Source organism: Cinclus cinclus, chromosome 3 (assembly GCF_963662255.1).
Source record: "Cinclus cinclus chromosome 3, bCinCin1.1, whole genome shotgun sequence".
Classification (NCBI taxonomy): domain Eukaryota; kingdom Metazoa; phylum Chordata; class Aves; order Passeriformes; family Cinclidae; genus Cinclus; species Cinclus cinclus.
The window spans coordinates 100,618,140-100,632,796 of record NC_085048.1 but is presented as its reverse complement, the minus strand read 5'-3'; the positions used below and the strand labels follow the sequence as shown (position 1 = coordinate 100,632,796).

The 14,657-nt window shown below is 39.8% G+C and overlaps 1 protein-coding gene across 1 annotated transcript in view; it reads right to left on the bottom strand.

The window, feature by feature from the left end:
- Positions 1-7,729, bottom strand: part of SPTLC3 (serine palmitoyltransferase long chain base subunit 3) — a 77,988-nt gene extending 70,259 nt beyond the window's left edge. Inside the window, exon 1 of the mRNA XM_062489391.1 lies at positions 7,613-7,729. Coding sequence (XP_062345375.1) covers positions 7,613-7,729 — 117 coding nt within the window. The remainder of the gene's footprint in view (positions 1-7,612) is intronic.
- Positions 7,730-14,657: the final 6,928 nt, after the last annotated feature.

The following is a 14,657-nucleotide window of genomic DNA, read 5'->3' as shown; positions in this document are numbered from 1 at the left end:
TCAGTAGAACAGATAAAGCATTGCTGTGTTACATCTGCACTGGATGTTCTAGAAATTCAAAATACTTCAGGTGAGAGAAAAACACCTGGCCAAAACAGGTTAAATATTATGTTTTTCTGAAGATACAGGTGTACATAGATGGCATCTACCCTGAAAATTCAGCTCTTCACATTGCAGTTTTATACTAAAGGTATCTCACAGAATATTCTGGTCATCTGTCTGAATTCATGTATCTTTAAGTGCAAAACACTTCAGTTCCTCTTCAGTCTGGCACAAAACACTGCTGGTCCTGCTGCCTGCTCTTCTCCTTAAGTGACATTTTTCTTCCCAATTCCATATCCATCCCACAATGACAATTCTCTCAGACAATAGCCTCGCAAAATTCCTGACTCAGATTGTTTCTCGAAGTATTTTCTGTGGAAAAATTAGCTGCCAGGAATGGCAGGAATTCTCTGAATGAGCCACTGGTCATTGTAGGGAAATTTAATTTCCTGCTTTGTTGGACAATGCCACAGTCGTAGCCACAACAAAAGTTACTTTTCTTTAAAAAGACAGTAAAAACCAAAAATCCAAGAGAGAGTTCGTATGTCTATTGGCAGAAGAAACAGACCTGCATATCATGATGAATTAGGATCTTTATGGTTGTCTTGTACTCTATAAATCAGGATTTGAAATACCACTGCACACATGAAAAGAGCAAGCTATGAGAGAGGCAGCATGATGCTAAACATTTTTCTGGTGAAAAGCCAGATTTTATAGAAAGCATGGGAACATAGTAGAGGACTGCTGAGGAGAATTATAAACACACTGAAGTGATCTGCAGCTGAGGTGTAGAACAACACATATACCAATTGCTGCTTAGCTTTGTGTGTTGGGTTCAATGTCTGTGTTTCAATAACACAGGCCTGAGATAGACTTACAGGCACCCAATCAAACATGCTTGAGATTCCTTCCCTGCTGAGGGAAAGATAGAAGCAGGGAGGTAATCTACATCTGTGAGAGCCCCTGAAATATAGGTGAAAACAGCAGGCTCAGAGATCCTCTAGCAAGGACCAAGGAAGAACTGAGTTCTCTGGTGTCCCTGCCCATGTGCCTGTCCCAGGTGCTGCTTTGGAGATCCCTAGTTTGACAAGGTAATGGAAATAAATTTACTCTTTTAATTTCATTCAATGTTCTGTGGTCATGCCTGGATCGTGTATATGCCAGCTCGCACAGAGACCCAAACAGGCCCTAAGCAGCCATTATCATTCTTCTCATTATTATTCATTAACTTCTTTCTGCAATAGAACACATCCAGCCACATCCCTCACTGGCATCATGGGAAGAAGATGCATTTCACCTTACTTGTTTCTGAAAGCCAGACCACCACTTAAAGTTTGCAAAGGTAATTCTCATGCTGAAGGGATGCAAATAGGCAGGCAATGGTACTAGCCCACCATGGCTTTCTGTTACTAATTACCTCTATTGAGCATGAATAAGCTGCTTGCCAGACAAATATTCATAGAAGCCCAACTGAGGTTCGGCATCAATTCCATTCATTTTTGGATCACTACTGCTGCCTCACCAGAGAAATGCTGCCTCCTTGCGGAAGGGTCACAGACTCACTTCGACTGGATGGTCTCTGTTTCATCTTCATGTTTAAAGGCAAGTCAACACCAAAATCCTAGCAGGGCACTCAGGGTTTTGCCCAGCTGAGCCCTGAAAGGCTCCATATGTCCCACTGCTGTTACCCATATCTTCATTCCCACTCCCACTCCACATGCATGAAACCCAGCCCAGCCTGCAGAGCTGAACTATTAAAGTATGAACCATTAACCACCACCCTTTAAGCCAGTTATTACCTGTATATACCCACAGTCTGCCCATCAAGACCGTAATATCCCAAGTAGCACATGAGGGTGGTGGCCAGTGTCAAGGTAGGTGACATCTGTCACTTACCTCTCATACACAAATCTAGTCACTTCAGCATAGAAGACAGTCAGTCAAACATAATTTATCTCTGGTACATCTATGTTTGCTGTTCCAAATCACTTCTGTGCTCCCAGAAGCAACCTCTAATAGAAATGATCTGCTGTTTGAAGACAGGTGGGGTGTTTGTCTTAAGTTACCAGGGATCTTTGACACACGGGAGCTTCCAAAGTTGATCGTGTGTGATAGCACTACGGTATCACCTACCACACGTGAGTGCTTCCCTCCTAATCCCACGCCCTTGTATGGGTTGCCATTTCTCAAGAGATCCGTGACTAAACCTTCTTTCACTGCTGGTAGTTTGACAACATTGAGACTTGGACAACTTTGATGGTGAAAAGTGAGGCAGAGAAAGCACAGAGCACACCTTACCTGCATCTGTGGTCACTAAGTCATCCACCCCATTTGTTGATGTGACACGTTTCCCTTGTTTATTCACCTACTACTAATGTAGCAGTAAAAGCTGTTCTGGCTTTCCTTGATATTCCTTGCAAATGTTGACTCCAAGAGATCTTTGGCTTTGCTAATGCCACCACTACATGCACCCAGGATGTTTCAAAATTCTTCTTTCAAAGGCCATTCCTGTTTCTATCCCTTGTATACTAATTAGTTTTGCAGTGGAGCTCAGCCATGGGTTTTGTGTGTGTAGCTAAGCCAGTCTCCCAATACATTTACTTGCTTTCATGAGTAGAAGGATGAGCTGTTACTATGCTATGAGGAGGCTGACCTTCAAGACCTGGCATGCTGAATCTTTCATGCCAAAGTAAATTACTATCTGCTATTTCTGTCAGGACTTTACCTTCCAAAACTTAATTACCTGAATTTAGAGATTTCCAGGTGTTAAGAGGGTAATGACTTTAGACCAACCTTATATAATGAGCTATGTGAAAAATCTCAGCCTTGCATGTCAGGTCTCATGCAACAAGCTCAAAGCATTGCTACAAGAGTCAAAGACTGTTACATGTGCCCACATAGTGGTGACACCTTGGCTGCAGAAAGATGTCTGTCCTCAGTGTTTCCTGCTTCCAATGCATTGAGCTCATCACATAGCAGGGCAGATGACAGAAACAAGGGCGTGGATCTGAGACCTGTGATTATTATCTGAGAGGGCAGGTGCACAGCAACACATTTCTCAGGCTTGAAACCAGGGAGAAAAGAAGGCAGGAACTGAGGATGAGGTTGTATCTGTGGCAGAGCTGAAGCAACAGGCACAGTAATTGGCAGAGAATTTGACTGAAACCCAAATATCATTTTTTTTTCTGTTGTCACTATAGCTATGATATCCAGAGGGCAAATTGCAATTGCACTTTCCATGAACACATGCACGATGGAAAATGTCCAAAATCCTGAGCTGCTGCAAGTGAAACAGGCTGGACTCAATGAAATTCCCTTTCAACTTGTTTTTACCCAAACCAACACCAAAATATGAAGATATTTCAGAAAGAAGCCCTATTATGTTGGTAGATCATTATGGCTGCACAACTGATGCTGCAAACAGCTGGGAAGGCCTGATCAGCCTTAACCCTCTCTCCTTGCTCATCCCTTATTAATATTAACCCCTATTGCTTGACTCTGATTGTGGGAATTAGCTTATTTTTTTTCATACCAGACTCTTCAACATTTATATTGAGTAAGCATCTAAAATGCCCGCTTACACCAGGTTTGCAGAAACACTTGAAGTGCTGTCTGTATTTGTGAAGAGAGAACACAGAAATCACAGGAGGACCTTAGAACACACAAGAAAGTTACTGCCATGAGAACAGTTGCATGGCATATTCCTTCCATGACTCCCTAAACAATCAGTGTTTTCTTTAAGATCCTCATTAGGCAATAAATTACATTGTAGAGCAGGAAAGAGGAAAAAAACTAGGCATGGAAGGCACTGAGACTGGATGCTGGAATACGAAACCAAATAGCTAAGTAGAACAGCTAGGAGGAGCTTCAGATATCACAGGACAGAGGTTAAACATAAACAGCTTCTGAATTTTAGAGTCCCCAAATGCTGGAGACTATCACATTTTTGGGCCATCAGATAAGTGCGGCAGATATTACTGGTTTGGATCTCATCCCAGGCTCGTTTTTGCTTTCACATGGGAGCTTGAAATCCCTGGAAAAGCCTTTGGTCTTGTTGACTACACGTCTCTTCCAAGCCCTGCCATTCTCAGTGCAGAACATAAAAATAATGAGTTGGCAAATAGCTTTATAATGTCTTGGAGGCTAAGGCATCCAAGGAAATAAGCTATCAGAGAAATTGAACTGTTGCATGTGTTTTATAGGGGGAAATGTTTCCTTCGGAAACATTTTTATTGTATTTTTTATATTATATTTTTATTGTATTAAAAATATTATTATATTACTGATATTATTGGCCCCTAATCAACAGCAATATAACAGCAAAGAAACTATCACTAGGAAAATACCTTCTCCTGGCCAATACAGCTACATAAATAAATAGATTAGCTACTGAATTGTGCTTTGGGTAAAGCCAAGTCCAGACTATGCATTCTGGAAGAACACTAAGCATATTCCTCTGTTAAAAGCACTAACAAAGTAGATACATGGCCCACAACCCATATCCCAAAGTTTAGGTCTTACCATTGCCCAGCTTCCAAAACAATACCAGGATGCAGCATGGCTGTGGGGACATGGTTAAGCCTGATGTCCATTAGTACATGGAGAGTCTGTGCTATCAGCTAGAATTGAGTGAATCAGACTTAAAATAATCACAGAAGCTATCTGAACAAGCAGTCCCACCCCAAAGCACTCTAGCACTTCCCCAAAAGAAACAGCTTCTCTTCTGGTAGGATGCTTCACTGCTTCTTTATCACTCAGCTACCTCCTTTCTGTCCTTGGTACGCTACAGATTGCTAGAAGCAAAGACAGCCTTCCTGCTTGCCCACATTTGATCATCCCTAATTACCTTTCCCAACCCATTAAACAAAATCCTTTCTTTAGAAACCCGGGGGGTTTTGTGGTATCAGAATTGCTTCTCCATTTCTGTCATACACGCACAGACACACAAAATGTTCTTACATCATTAAGATGCAAAAACACATTGTTCTTGAGCAAGTGTTTTCAAAAGGAATGTTTCCAAAGCCAGCATTTCCTGAAGCCAGTGCTTCCTAGGGTCTCCTTTGGGAAAAAAAAAAAAAGGGGTTATAGAGCTGATTTCTGCAAAGCCTGATGTTCCAGTCAGTCAATTGTGCAAAACTATTGCTATAGGCTTAGGAGCCTTCTCTGTGCCATTCTCTCATTGTGCTATTCTTTCACTGCGCTATTCTTTCACTGCAGTCTCTGCACTAGTTGCATCTCTTAAACAACAGCATCTCTCCCTCCTCCCCTGCTCGTACAAGTAGCACAGCTGCAACTAAGCCCTAAAGTTTTGGAATTATCATACTGGACAGCATCACCAGTCACAACCCTTGAATATACTAGCACTAGATTTCTGCTATGTAAGGTGTTTAATGGTCAATTAATTTACTGCATGGGCAGTAAGGTAGATAAATGTGTGTGTCAGAGTGTTAGGGGAAATAGGGGCAAGGTGGCTAAAGAGCAAAAGGGTTAGAAGGAAGAATGACTGGAATTAAGAGAAACCTGGAAGCCTCGTACAGGCTTCCTTGTTCACCAAGCTGCCATATTCCCTGCTTGTCAGATCCCAGCTTGTAAAGTGGGGAGCACATCCCAGAGAGGAGTGGCAAGCACAAGTGCACGGAGAACTGTGTGGAGTTACACACCTCCAGCAGTGAGGCTAGTAAACAGCGCAGGGAGGAAGGAACAGTATCTGTTCCTGTAAAATAGCATCAAGCATAAGCACTGAACAGGGTGGGGCAGCTGGGGCGGGGAAACAGACCAGACAGGAATGGGGAGATTCCTACCAGGAATGAGATTCCTGGTTCATTCCGGACTCTTCTCTGTTGTTTCCTTCTTTCCCAATCTGTGTTGGGAGCAGGAAGAAAGGGGAAATGGTATGTAATTAAGATCACAGTGCTCGACCCGGACTTACCAAATCTGCCTTTGATAAGCCTCCTGAACTTTCTAAGTCTTCACTTCCTCACTGCTTCCTTCACCCATGGATGGTATTTACAAGTGGCTCAATGCTACTGTCAGGTGTCACACAGCAGGATAAAACACCTTCTCCTCCAACCATGTGGTGCTTGTAAGACTTCACTAACCTTGAAGGTGCATCTACTAATATTTCCTTCATTTCTTTGCCATCCCTTTCAGGCCAATATTTATTTCTTTTCTTTTGCTCATCCTCAGTAATATTATTCATTGCTTCTCTAGCTGTTTACTCCTCTTTTTTATTAAGGAGGAAATCCTACTTAATGCCCTCCTGGGATTTCAAAATCACTCATTTGCAGCAGGTTAACAGTAAGTGAATGGCAAAGGTTAGGGACAAGTGGAAAGCAAAGATTTGGAACACAGTTGTGGCAAATAGGTAATGTACAAAATGACAAGGAGGTTTATGTGATATACAAGAGGATACTGAATTAGGTTTCTGGAAGCAAATACAAAAGGTCTTTTTCAATCATTGCACAAGATTTTTTGCTTTCCTCATCCAACACAAGGCAGTGATTGGGAAACATTCATACCGGGGAGACACCTGAAGCCAGACAACCATTAAGCATGACACTGGGCGTGCCCTCATTAGAGTGCTGAGGCGTGTGAGTGCTCCATTTAGAGAAAGATAAAAGATAGCAGTTTATTTGTAAAACAGCGGAGCTCTCACCACAGTCCCTGTCTAAAACTTCCAACAGGGATGGTCAGGCTCTGCAAGCAACCTTCTCCATCCTCCCCTGTCACCACCACACCGTGCTGTAAAGCCAGCCTTCCTATAGTTGCTACAAGACTTTATCCTAATGATCACATCAAGATCCAGAGTTAGGACACTGCAAGACAGCAAGCTCCCAGTCAGAACAGAGAGACAGAGAGTATCACAGTATCACAGAGAGACAACCTTTAAGATTTGGACTCTTGCTGGAAGTCTACTTTTAGACTTGTCGTTCATTCTTCAGGATGTTACATGCCAACAGTTATACAAAATATTCAGGTATGTGAAAAGTGCTGCTTCAAAAAGGACAGCCTGAGAAAACTGAAAATAAACTGACTTGGATTTTAAGCAGTACAAGGCTGGAGAGCAGGCATCAGTAAAGTGCGGGGATCAGCTAAGCCAACCACCCTGTAGGAATGTAAACATCATGAGAAGACAGCTTTCCTGCCTACATATTTTTGTTGTTATACTTGTAAAGCAACAAATCACACTTTAAAAATTACTCCACACACACTTGAAGCTGACAAAACAGCTTTCCACTAGTGATTAATACATTGCAAAGTCAACTCCACCACCAGTTAAGCTCTAGAAGGAAGTTACTACATGTGTTTGTTGTGTTTGATATGAAGGAGAGGCTGAATCAGTCCATGGGACCAACAGCATTTGCATGAGCATTCCCAACTCTCTCTGCAGTTTAGGACAGACAAAAGCAAAGTTAGGTCCCATGATTTACAAAATTTAACACACAAGCCTAGTCCATACAAGCTGTCCAATGGACACATAGACAACCATAAAAATAGCTTAATAAGTAATGCTGCTACTATCTATTTGTTTTCAATATTGAGGCAATTTGGGTAAACAATTAAACCTTACCTTAATTCCTTTAGTGATTCCATTTTTCTTAGATATTCCACTTTTTAAGAGGTTATTCTGTTTCTGATGATGATGGTGATGTAGATGTCCATTGCAGACAGCACTGGGATTAGCCATCTGTTTAAATTAGTCAGATTCTTAGTTCTTAAGGGTGTCTCAGGTCTTTCTACTGTAAAAAAGACAGTGGGATGAGAAGATAAAGTTCTTGGTTAAGGCCTGAAAGGTATCCAACTGGTCTGTCAGGATTTTCCAGGATGAGAGGAGGAACTATCTTTTGCAATATCTTCAAAACATAAAACTTTCTTTCATACAGCTTCAGCCCCAGCAAGCTAGAATGCGAAATACATAGCAGGAGGTGTGCTCTTAAAATCTCTGAAAAATACTGCTCATTGCTGGCTCTTGCATGAACACGGCTTCTGTGAGTCAACAAGACTGCTGCAGCTATCCAGAAGTGGGTGGATTCAGAGGTGGAGACATTTAAAGATATATTACCTCTTAAATACCTCCCAAGAAGAAACCTTGATTCTTTTCTCCGAATTACACTCAATGTAGAGTGATGTCAGTCCATATAAACTGCCAAAATGTTGTGCAAATTTTAACAGAGTAATCTGTAAAATTGCATGGTTCATCTTGCTAAGAGTATATTAGCTGAAGACAAGTATTGCCCTGAGTAAAGCAGAGACCCTTTTAAAAATTTCTTTTAGTCTCTTTTTGTATGAGTAGCATGACAGACACATTATACCTGCAAAGAAATTGAAGTAATTTTAGTAATAAAATGAAAATTTATCTAGAGCTAGATCCTACAGACACGTGCACAAATATTCACTTGAGTGATCTGTCCCTTTAAGCTCAGTTTGGGCAGTAGTAGGATAAATGGCATGCTATTACAATGAATGAGAAGGGGAGTTTTACAAAGCTGATTCATTTATTTTTAAAGTAAGTCAGGCTTTAATCACAAGTGAAACTACTAAGGATGACTAACATACATCCTTTGATGAAAAAAGTTTTGAATTGGGAAAATGCATATACAATCTTCGCTGAATCAAATTCCAGTGCAGATTTTAGTGACAAAAAGTAAAAGTAGAAGTATCTCTGGTAGCATTTAATAGAATCCCTTCCTCCCAAAATAATTAAAATTAGTATGGAGACAGATTAAAGGAAAGCTGTATTATAATACCAGTTCTGGAAAACAGTTAGGATGAAAGGCTGAGAGAATAAAAATACTTGAAGTTCTTTAATTAGAAAAAATTGCTATGCCATCCTGGCAATGAAATATAAGTTATATACAGAAAGAGCAACCTAGAACTTGAGTATGTGGAATGCAGGAGATGAAATGTTAAACAAACCACTGTGAAAATACACAGAGGAACACACTGTGCTGGTTTTGAAAACTTATCTTAGACACATATTAAATTGCTAAAATATATTTTCTTCTTTAAAGTAATTTGTGAAGTGAGATATCTTCAATGTACTGGAAAAATTTTGGGTCCTGCTTAAGAGTGATCTATACCCAAATTGATAAGACTGTAGTATTTTGGATGAAGAAAATAGCCCCTTAACTGACTAAAATGACACAGAAGCAGTAAAACACCAAAATGTTTTCCTTCACAATTTACAAAATTCACCATCAGAAATTAGATTTTTTATCTTTTTGGTGCTTTTCCTAGGCAAGAATACCTCATTCCGTATGAATCAGTCTTGTTTAGGTTTCATTAAAGCATCTGTATATATAGCTTAATAACAAATGGATTGTGAATATAATAATGTCAATTATAGTGGCAAAATAAATTGTTGGTCTTAAGTGGCTAAGAGTTCATATTTGCAAAGAAAAAAGGAGACTGAGGTGAGGATAAGCCTGCAGGAAGAATGGCTGGTAGTATCTCCTGCCTACCTATGGGCTGCTGATAAATGGAACAAGCTAATGCAAAGCATTCTCCCCTCCCATCAAGGAGCTTTCTTCATTGGGAATTGTGTCCATGATTGTCACAGCAAATCAAACACCTGTAAAATATGCCATCTACTCAGTCAGTTACTGATCATCTTCCCCCTATTGTGATAAAGTCAAGGACAATTACCAGAGTAATGCTGCTCCCCTAAGCAGCTTTCTGTGTCCCAGCTAGCAGCTCTGCCAGGTGCTCTTCCCAAGAGGCTCAGCACCTTTCAAGGCACCAAGAAATAAAATTAACATAACATATGTGTCTTTTTAAACTTAAAAAATTACCACATTTAAGTATGAGTTTAAGCAAGCAATTAAATAAAACAAGTCAGAGAAGAGCTGCCCATTCGGATGTTAACCATGACCTGAAAGCCAGTGCTCACAAACAAATAACAGTTGAAGCTAACTAAAATTCCTGCCCTGATCCTATTCATAGCAAAAGATTCATAGAAGGGATGAGTCTGGCTAAATATACAAAAATTATCTGTAAACAGAATGTGGTATTTCTTCTGCAGTAAAAAAACAAACCCAACAACAACGCCCCCAAAAAACCCCCCAAAACCTCAACAAACAAAATAGAACCCCCCAAAACCCAAACCAAATAAATAAAAAGCCAAAAAAACAACTGAACAAAAAAACCCAAATCAAACCAGAAAAAAAACCAAAACACAAGCCAAAAAAAAAAAAAAAAATTGTGCTCTTCAGAACTTTGTCTTACTCAAAGCCCTCTTAGCTATTACTCAGGCTTCTATCTACATAGCTATCATGCTACCTGCTACCTGCTGCACCTAAATCTATTACTCAAAGATATGAGGATCTGTGCTTCCTGGACTCTGGAGGAAGAACTCAGTAATTGTCTGCTTTGCAACACCAAAACCACCACTAGCAATACCCTATTTTTATCATTCTGGTAAGTGGGAGGAAATAATTTTCTATGCTGACTGTACAAGAACTGCCTGTATTTAACTGCAGGGGACACCAACTCTACTAAGATTGTACGTGCACTTCCCTTTAGTGGCTTGGGTACTGGTCACTCTTCATACTTTGGCAAGAAGATGGTGAATTTCTAAGATTACCAGCAGACCACACACCATGTTCTACAAAAATGCTATTAAAGTTTGCAAGACATGACTGCAATTACTGTAAATCTGTAGGAAAACCATCAATGGTTTTGGTAGAAACCACCCAGGTTCTAGGTTATTTTATTCCTTGCTTTGTCATCATTCTGCTAACACCATTGGATTTTTGCTAACACACATCAAAATCAGGATAAAAGTGTTCAAGTCCTTTTTAAATGTTCTGAGACAGATTGCTGAGGAATATGGTGCAAAACTGAAGTAAAATACATGCAGTTAATTAGCCAAAGTTTAACAACAGAGCAGAGAGAACAGGGAAGGGTAGGGCTTTGTCTAAGTAGTCTCTCAGTGTTTGAAGAAAATAACTTTTCTGGTAAAAAATTCCATTGTTACACAGGACAGGTTAATAGGCTGAACTCTACTGATGCACTCAATAAATGGAGGCAAAACATTCTAAACTTCCATTAGAATTCTGGCCCAGTCAGACATGTAGTGTCATTGTAGTGGCCACAATGTCCCCATTTAAAATAACAATAGTGGATTCACAGTGTCTCCATTTATAATAGCAATACTGGATTACCTACCAATTAAAAAAAAAAAATGTTGCAAGAAAGCATGAGAGCTCACCCCAGAAAACTGTCATGTCATAATCCAGAAGGATTTCGTAGGATTCCTCCTCATCCCAGAGTACAGTTACTTACAGGAGAGTTATGAAATGGTCTTGCAATCTAATTGTAAAGACCTTGGTAATTTCAGTTCATGAGGGATTCGCATTTACATACTCCATGAAACAATAAGGATCTAAACAAAGACACCAGGTAGTTTTATACTAGTTTTGAGTGCACAAACACCAATGTCAAACAAGACCTGGAAAAACTGGGAACCCAAGTCTATTCCTCTGTTAAAATCCAAGATTCTAACAGTGTTTAAATTGGCAGCAGAGCATGCCGGTAATGGAGTACACAGTAAAAAACCTTTTTTGTTCTCACAATCATTTCCCTTGTAACAGAAGTCCATCTCATAAATTCTGTGTGCCATTAATGACTTATATTTATATTTGATGTATGCGGATGCATGGGTATCAGAGTCAACTCCTGCCTTGGATATATAGATGACTTCATGGACAAATAGGGAGACACAACAACAGGGCAACAGCAAGTACCAGCCATCAGCTGGTCAGTCACCCTCAGGGTGTCTTTTGAGTCGTCCACATTTCATGAGCACCAGCTGTAGGCTAAATTTCCTAAATCCTTTCATGGAAGAATCCCACAGCTGTGTTTGCTTCTTTACACCGTATCTAGCAATGCATGCGTGGGATTGAGCAGAAATACGCCACCACACCTGGAAATAAAACTACACACCAATACTGAAAGGTTCCCTCAGCTGGCCTTGCACAACATGAAGGATACACAAAATGGTTTGATACTAGTCAGGGAATAATGTGGAGAAGCTCAGAACCATGGCAGAGGTGGACGCATGCAAGCAGTGTTGCAAGAGGGCAGGGCATGGTACAACAGGCAGGGCTCCACTGTGACTGGCAGGTCCACAGTTTTGCAGAGCACTGGGGCTGGCACAGCTGCCTCCTGACACCTCTGCACCTCCTTGTTCTTCACGGGCCACAGAAACATGACAAGACAATGCTTGAATGCCTTAAGCATTTAAAGGTGCTGTCAGCCTGGTTTCTTAGGCAATATTACCAGAACCAGTTTTCTGATTGCAGCTGGATGTTGATAAGTTTTGAGTACTCATAGCTTATAGGAATACTCATGGGAAATTGTTGATATTTCCTGTCTAATACAAATATCTGATTGATATATGATACACAAATCCAGTTAGGAATCTGTATCTAACCTGAGGATATTTGTAGCACCTGTGACTTTTATCTCCTTGCAAGGATCAAGGCTGCATAAATTGCACAGTTGATACAGTTCCGTGCTTATCTTCTGATACAAAAATAAAATAGATATGACTAGAACATCATAATCAGACAAAAACGACATTAATTCAAAAAAACCCACACCAATACAAAAAGAATAACCATACAGGATCTAAGAACCTGCTGCAAAAATCCAGCAGCAAGCACAAGAGAGCCCAGTGCCTTCTGTTCTGTTTTCTTGCAATTACAAGGCTGATGCCGTTACTACACTGTTATCTAGAAATATCTCATAAAGTTGAATCTGCAATTCTTAATCCTTAAATAAAAAACTTAGATATCTAAACCCAGTGATGCCAACAGAACTACTCAGCTGAGCCAAATGCTAAAAAAAAAAAAAAAAAAAAAAAAAAAAAAAAAAAAAAAAAAATTACAAGAACTAGGTAGAGGCCAAATCTCTTTCCTGGGACATTTCTCTACCGACCTCTTTCAGCAGCGATGTGATCCATAGCCATGTAACCTCTAGAGCCATGCAAAGCAGATTTCAGTTTACTTTTCCAAGATCTCTGCCAGTGAGGCTGATTTGTTTGCCGGGCTCTGTAATTTGCCAAGAATCAGTGTGGCGTTGTCATTTTTTCCACTGGACATGATGAATGGACAGGGGCAGGGGCAGCTCTGTGCCATCTGTTCCTCCTGTGCCATCACCATGTGGATTCAGACAAGTCATTCTCCACTACAAACATCTGTAACATTAAGGCAACTGACACTTAACCAGGTAGACAAATATTATTATTATTATTAATAACAATAATAATAATAAAACTGAACAATACAGACATAGCTTTAACCTGTGTTTAATGATGATGTAAATCTCAGCTTCTGAAAAGGAAATTATGAAGTGATTTCATACAAAACTTTAAAGTTATTGCATATTGTTCTTGTAATGTAATTTTTCAGTGTTTCCAGAAGCATGAGATTTATGCAGGCCCAGATGAGAACTTGTAATGCTATTCAGTTGGGGGGGGGGAAAGTAGCATTGCAAAATGCTCCATTTTTTAAATCTAACAAGTGTCTCTGTTTTGAAATTCTTACTCATTCAATGAAGCACTTCATGAATTAGACCCAGTGAGGTCAATAGCCTTACTCATGCAAGCGGTAGTTATGCTTCAAAACCTTTTTATTAGAATTACTAAGCTTAGTGACATGATACAGTAGATTATTTGCCTTGCCTATTCTCAGTGAAGAAATTATTTCAAGACAAGCCACTCCACATGGGCTCTCTGGAGTCTTATTTCCTGTTGTCACTGCCTACAGTTTTGTTATTCACAGTTTCAGTTTTGTTTATCCTATCTCTTAGGAAGGTACAGGTTGAGAGAGAAAAAAACCCAAACAAAACTCCAAAACCTGTGTTTGCCAATTGGTAAAGAGGTGGTACCTGGGTTACCTTATAAAAATTTAATATTTTTCATTGAGTTGCCTCATGATATTTTACTATGGTTGGCATTAGTTATTTTTGCCTTACACTGCCAAACAGATGGAAAAAACCAAAATATTGATCACTTTACCTGCTTAACTGTAAACATTCAAACTTTTAAAAGCTTTGTCAGATCAAGTTTTTTTTTCTATTTTTACTAGTGGAGAATTTCTTTTGACTGTTGAGAGTTTTGCTCTCCCTATGGCTTGACACAAATAGATGCAATTCAGTTGTAAGCAGACTTAACTGTAATTCTTTTTAAATTTCATGCCTCACTGAAGTCAATGGAGTTCTGAAGAGGCACCAAGTGACAGATGGGAGACTGAAAAGAGGAATGAGAATTGAGAAATTCATTCTAGAAATTGCTGCCAAATGCAGGAACGTTACAAAATTGTCTCAAGAGTTTTTGGAAATCCATGACTTTTGAGACAGGTGCTGGTTCAAGACTTACATTTATATTTATCATTTTGGCAAGATAAAATATTATTCCTTACTTAAAGTTATTATATTAAAGGTTCAGTGCAGAAATCTGAAACGCCCTGAATTGTTACAAAAGATTTAGGAACACAGTCTGGTGTTCCAGAAACATTGCCATGTTTCAGGAGCTACAACTCCAAGAGTTCAGTTCAGAGCTTGTACATATACCGGAAAATAAAATCAACTGAAGATTTCCCTGAGCAGCAGGT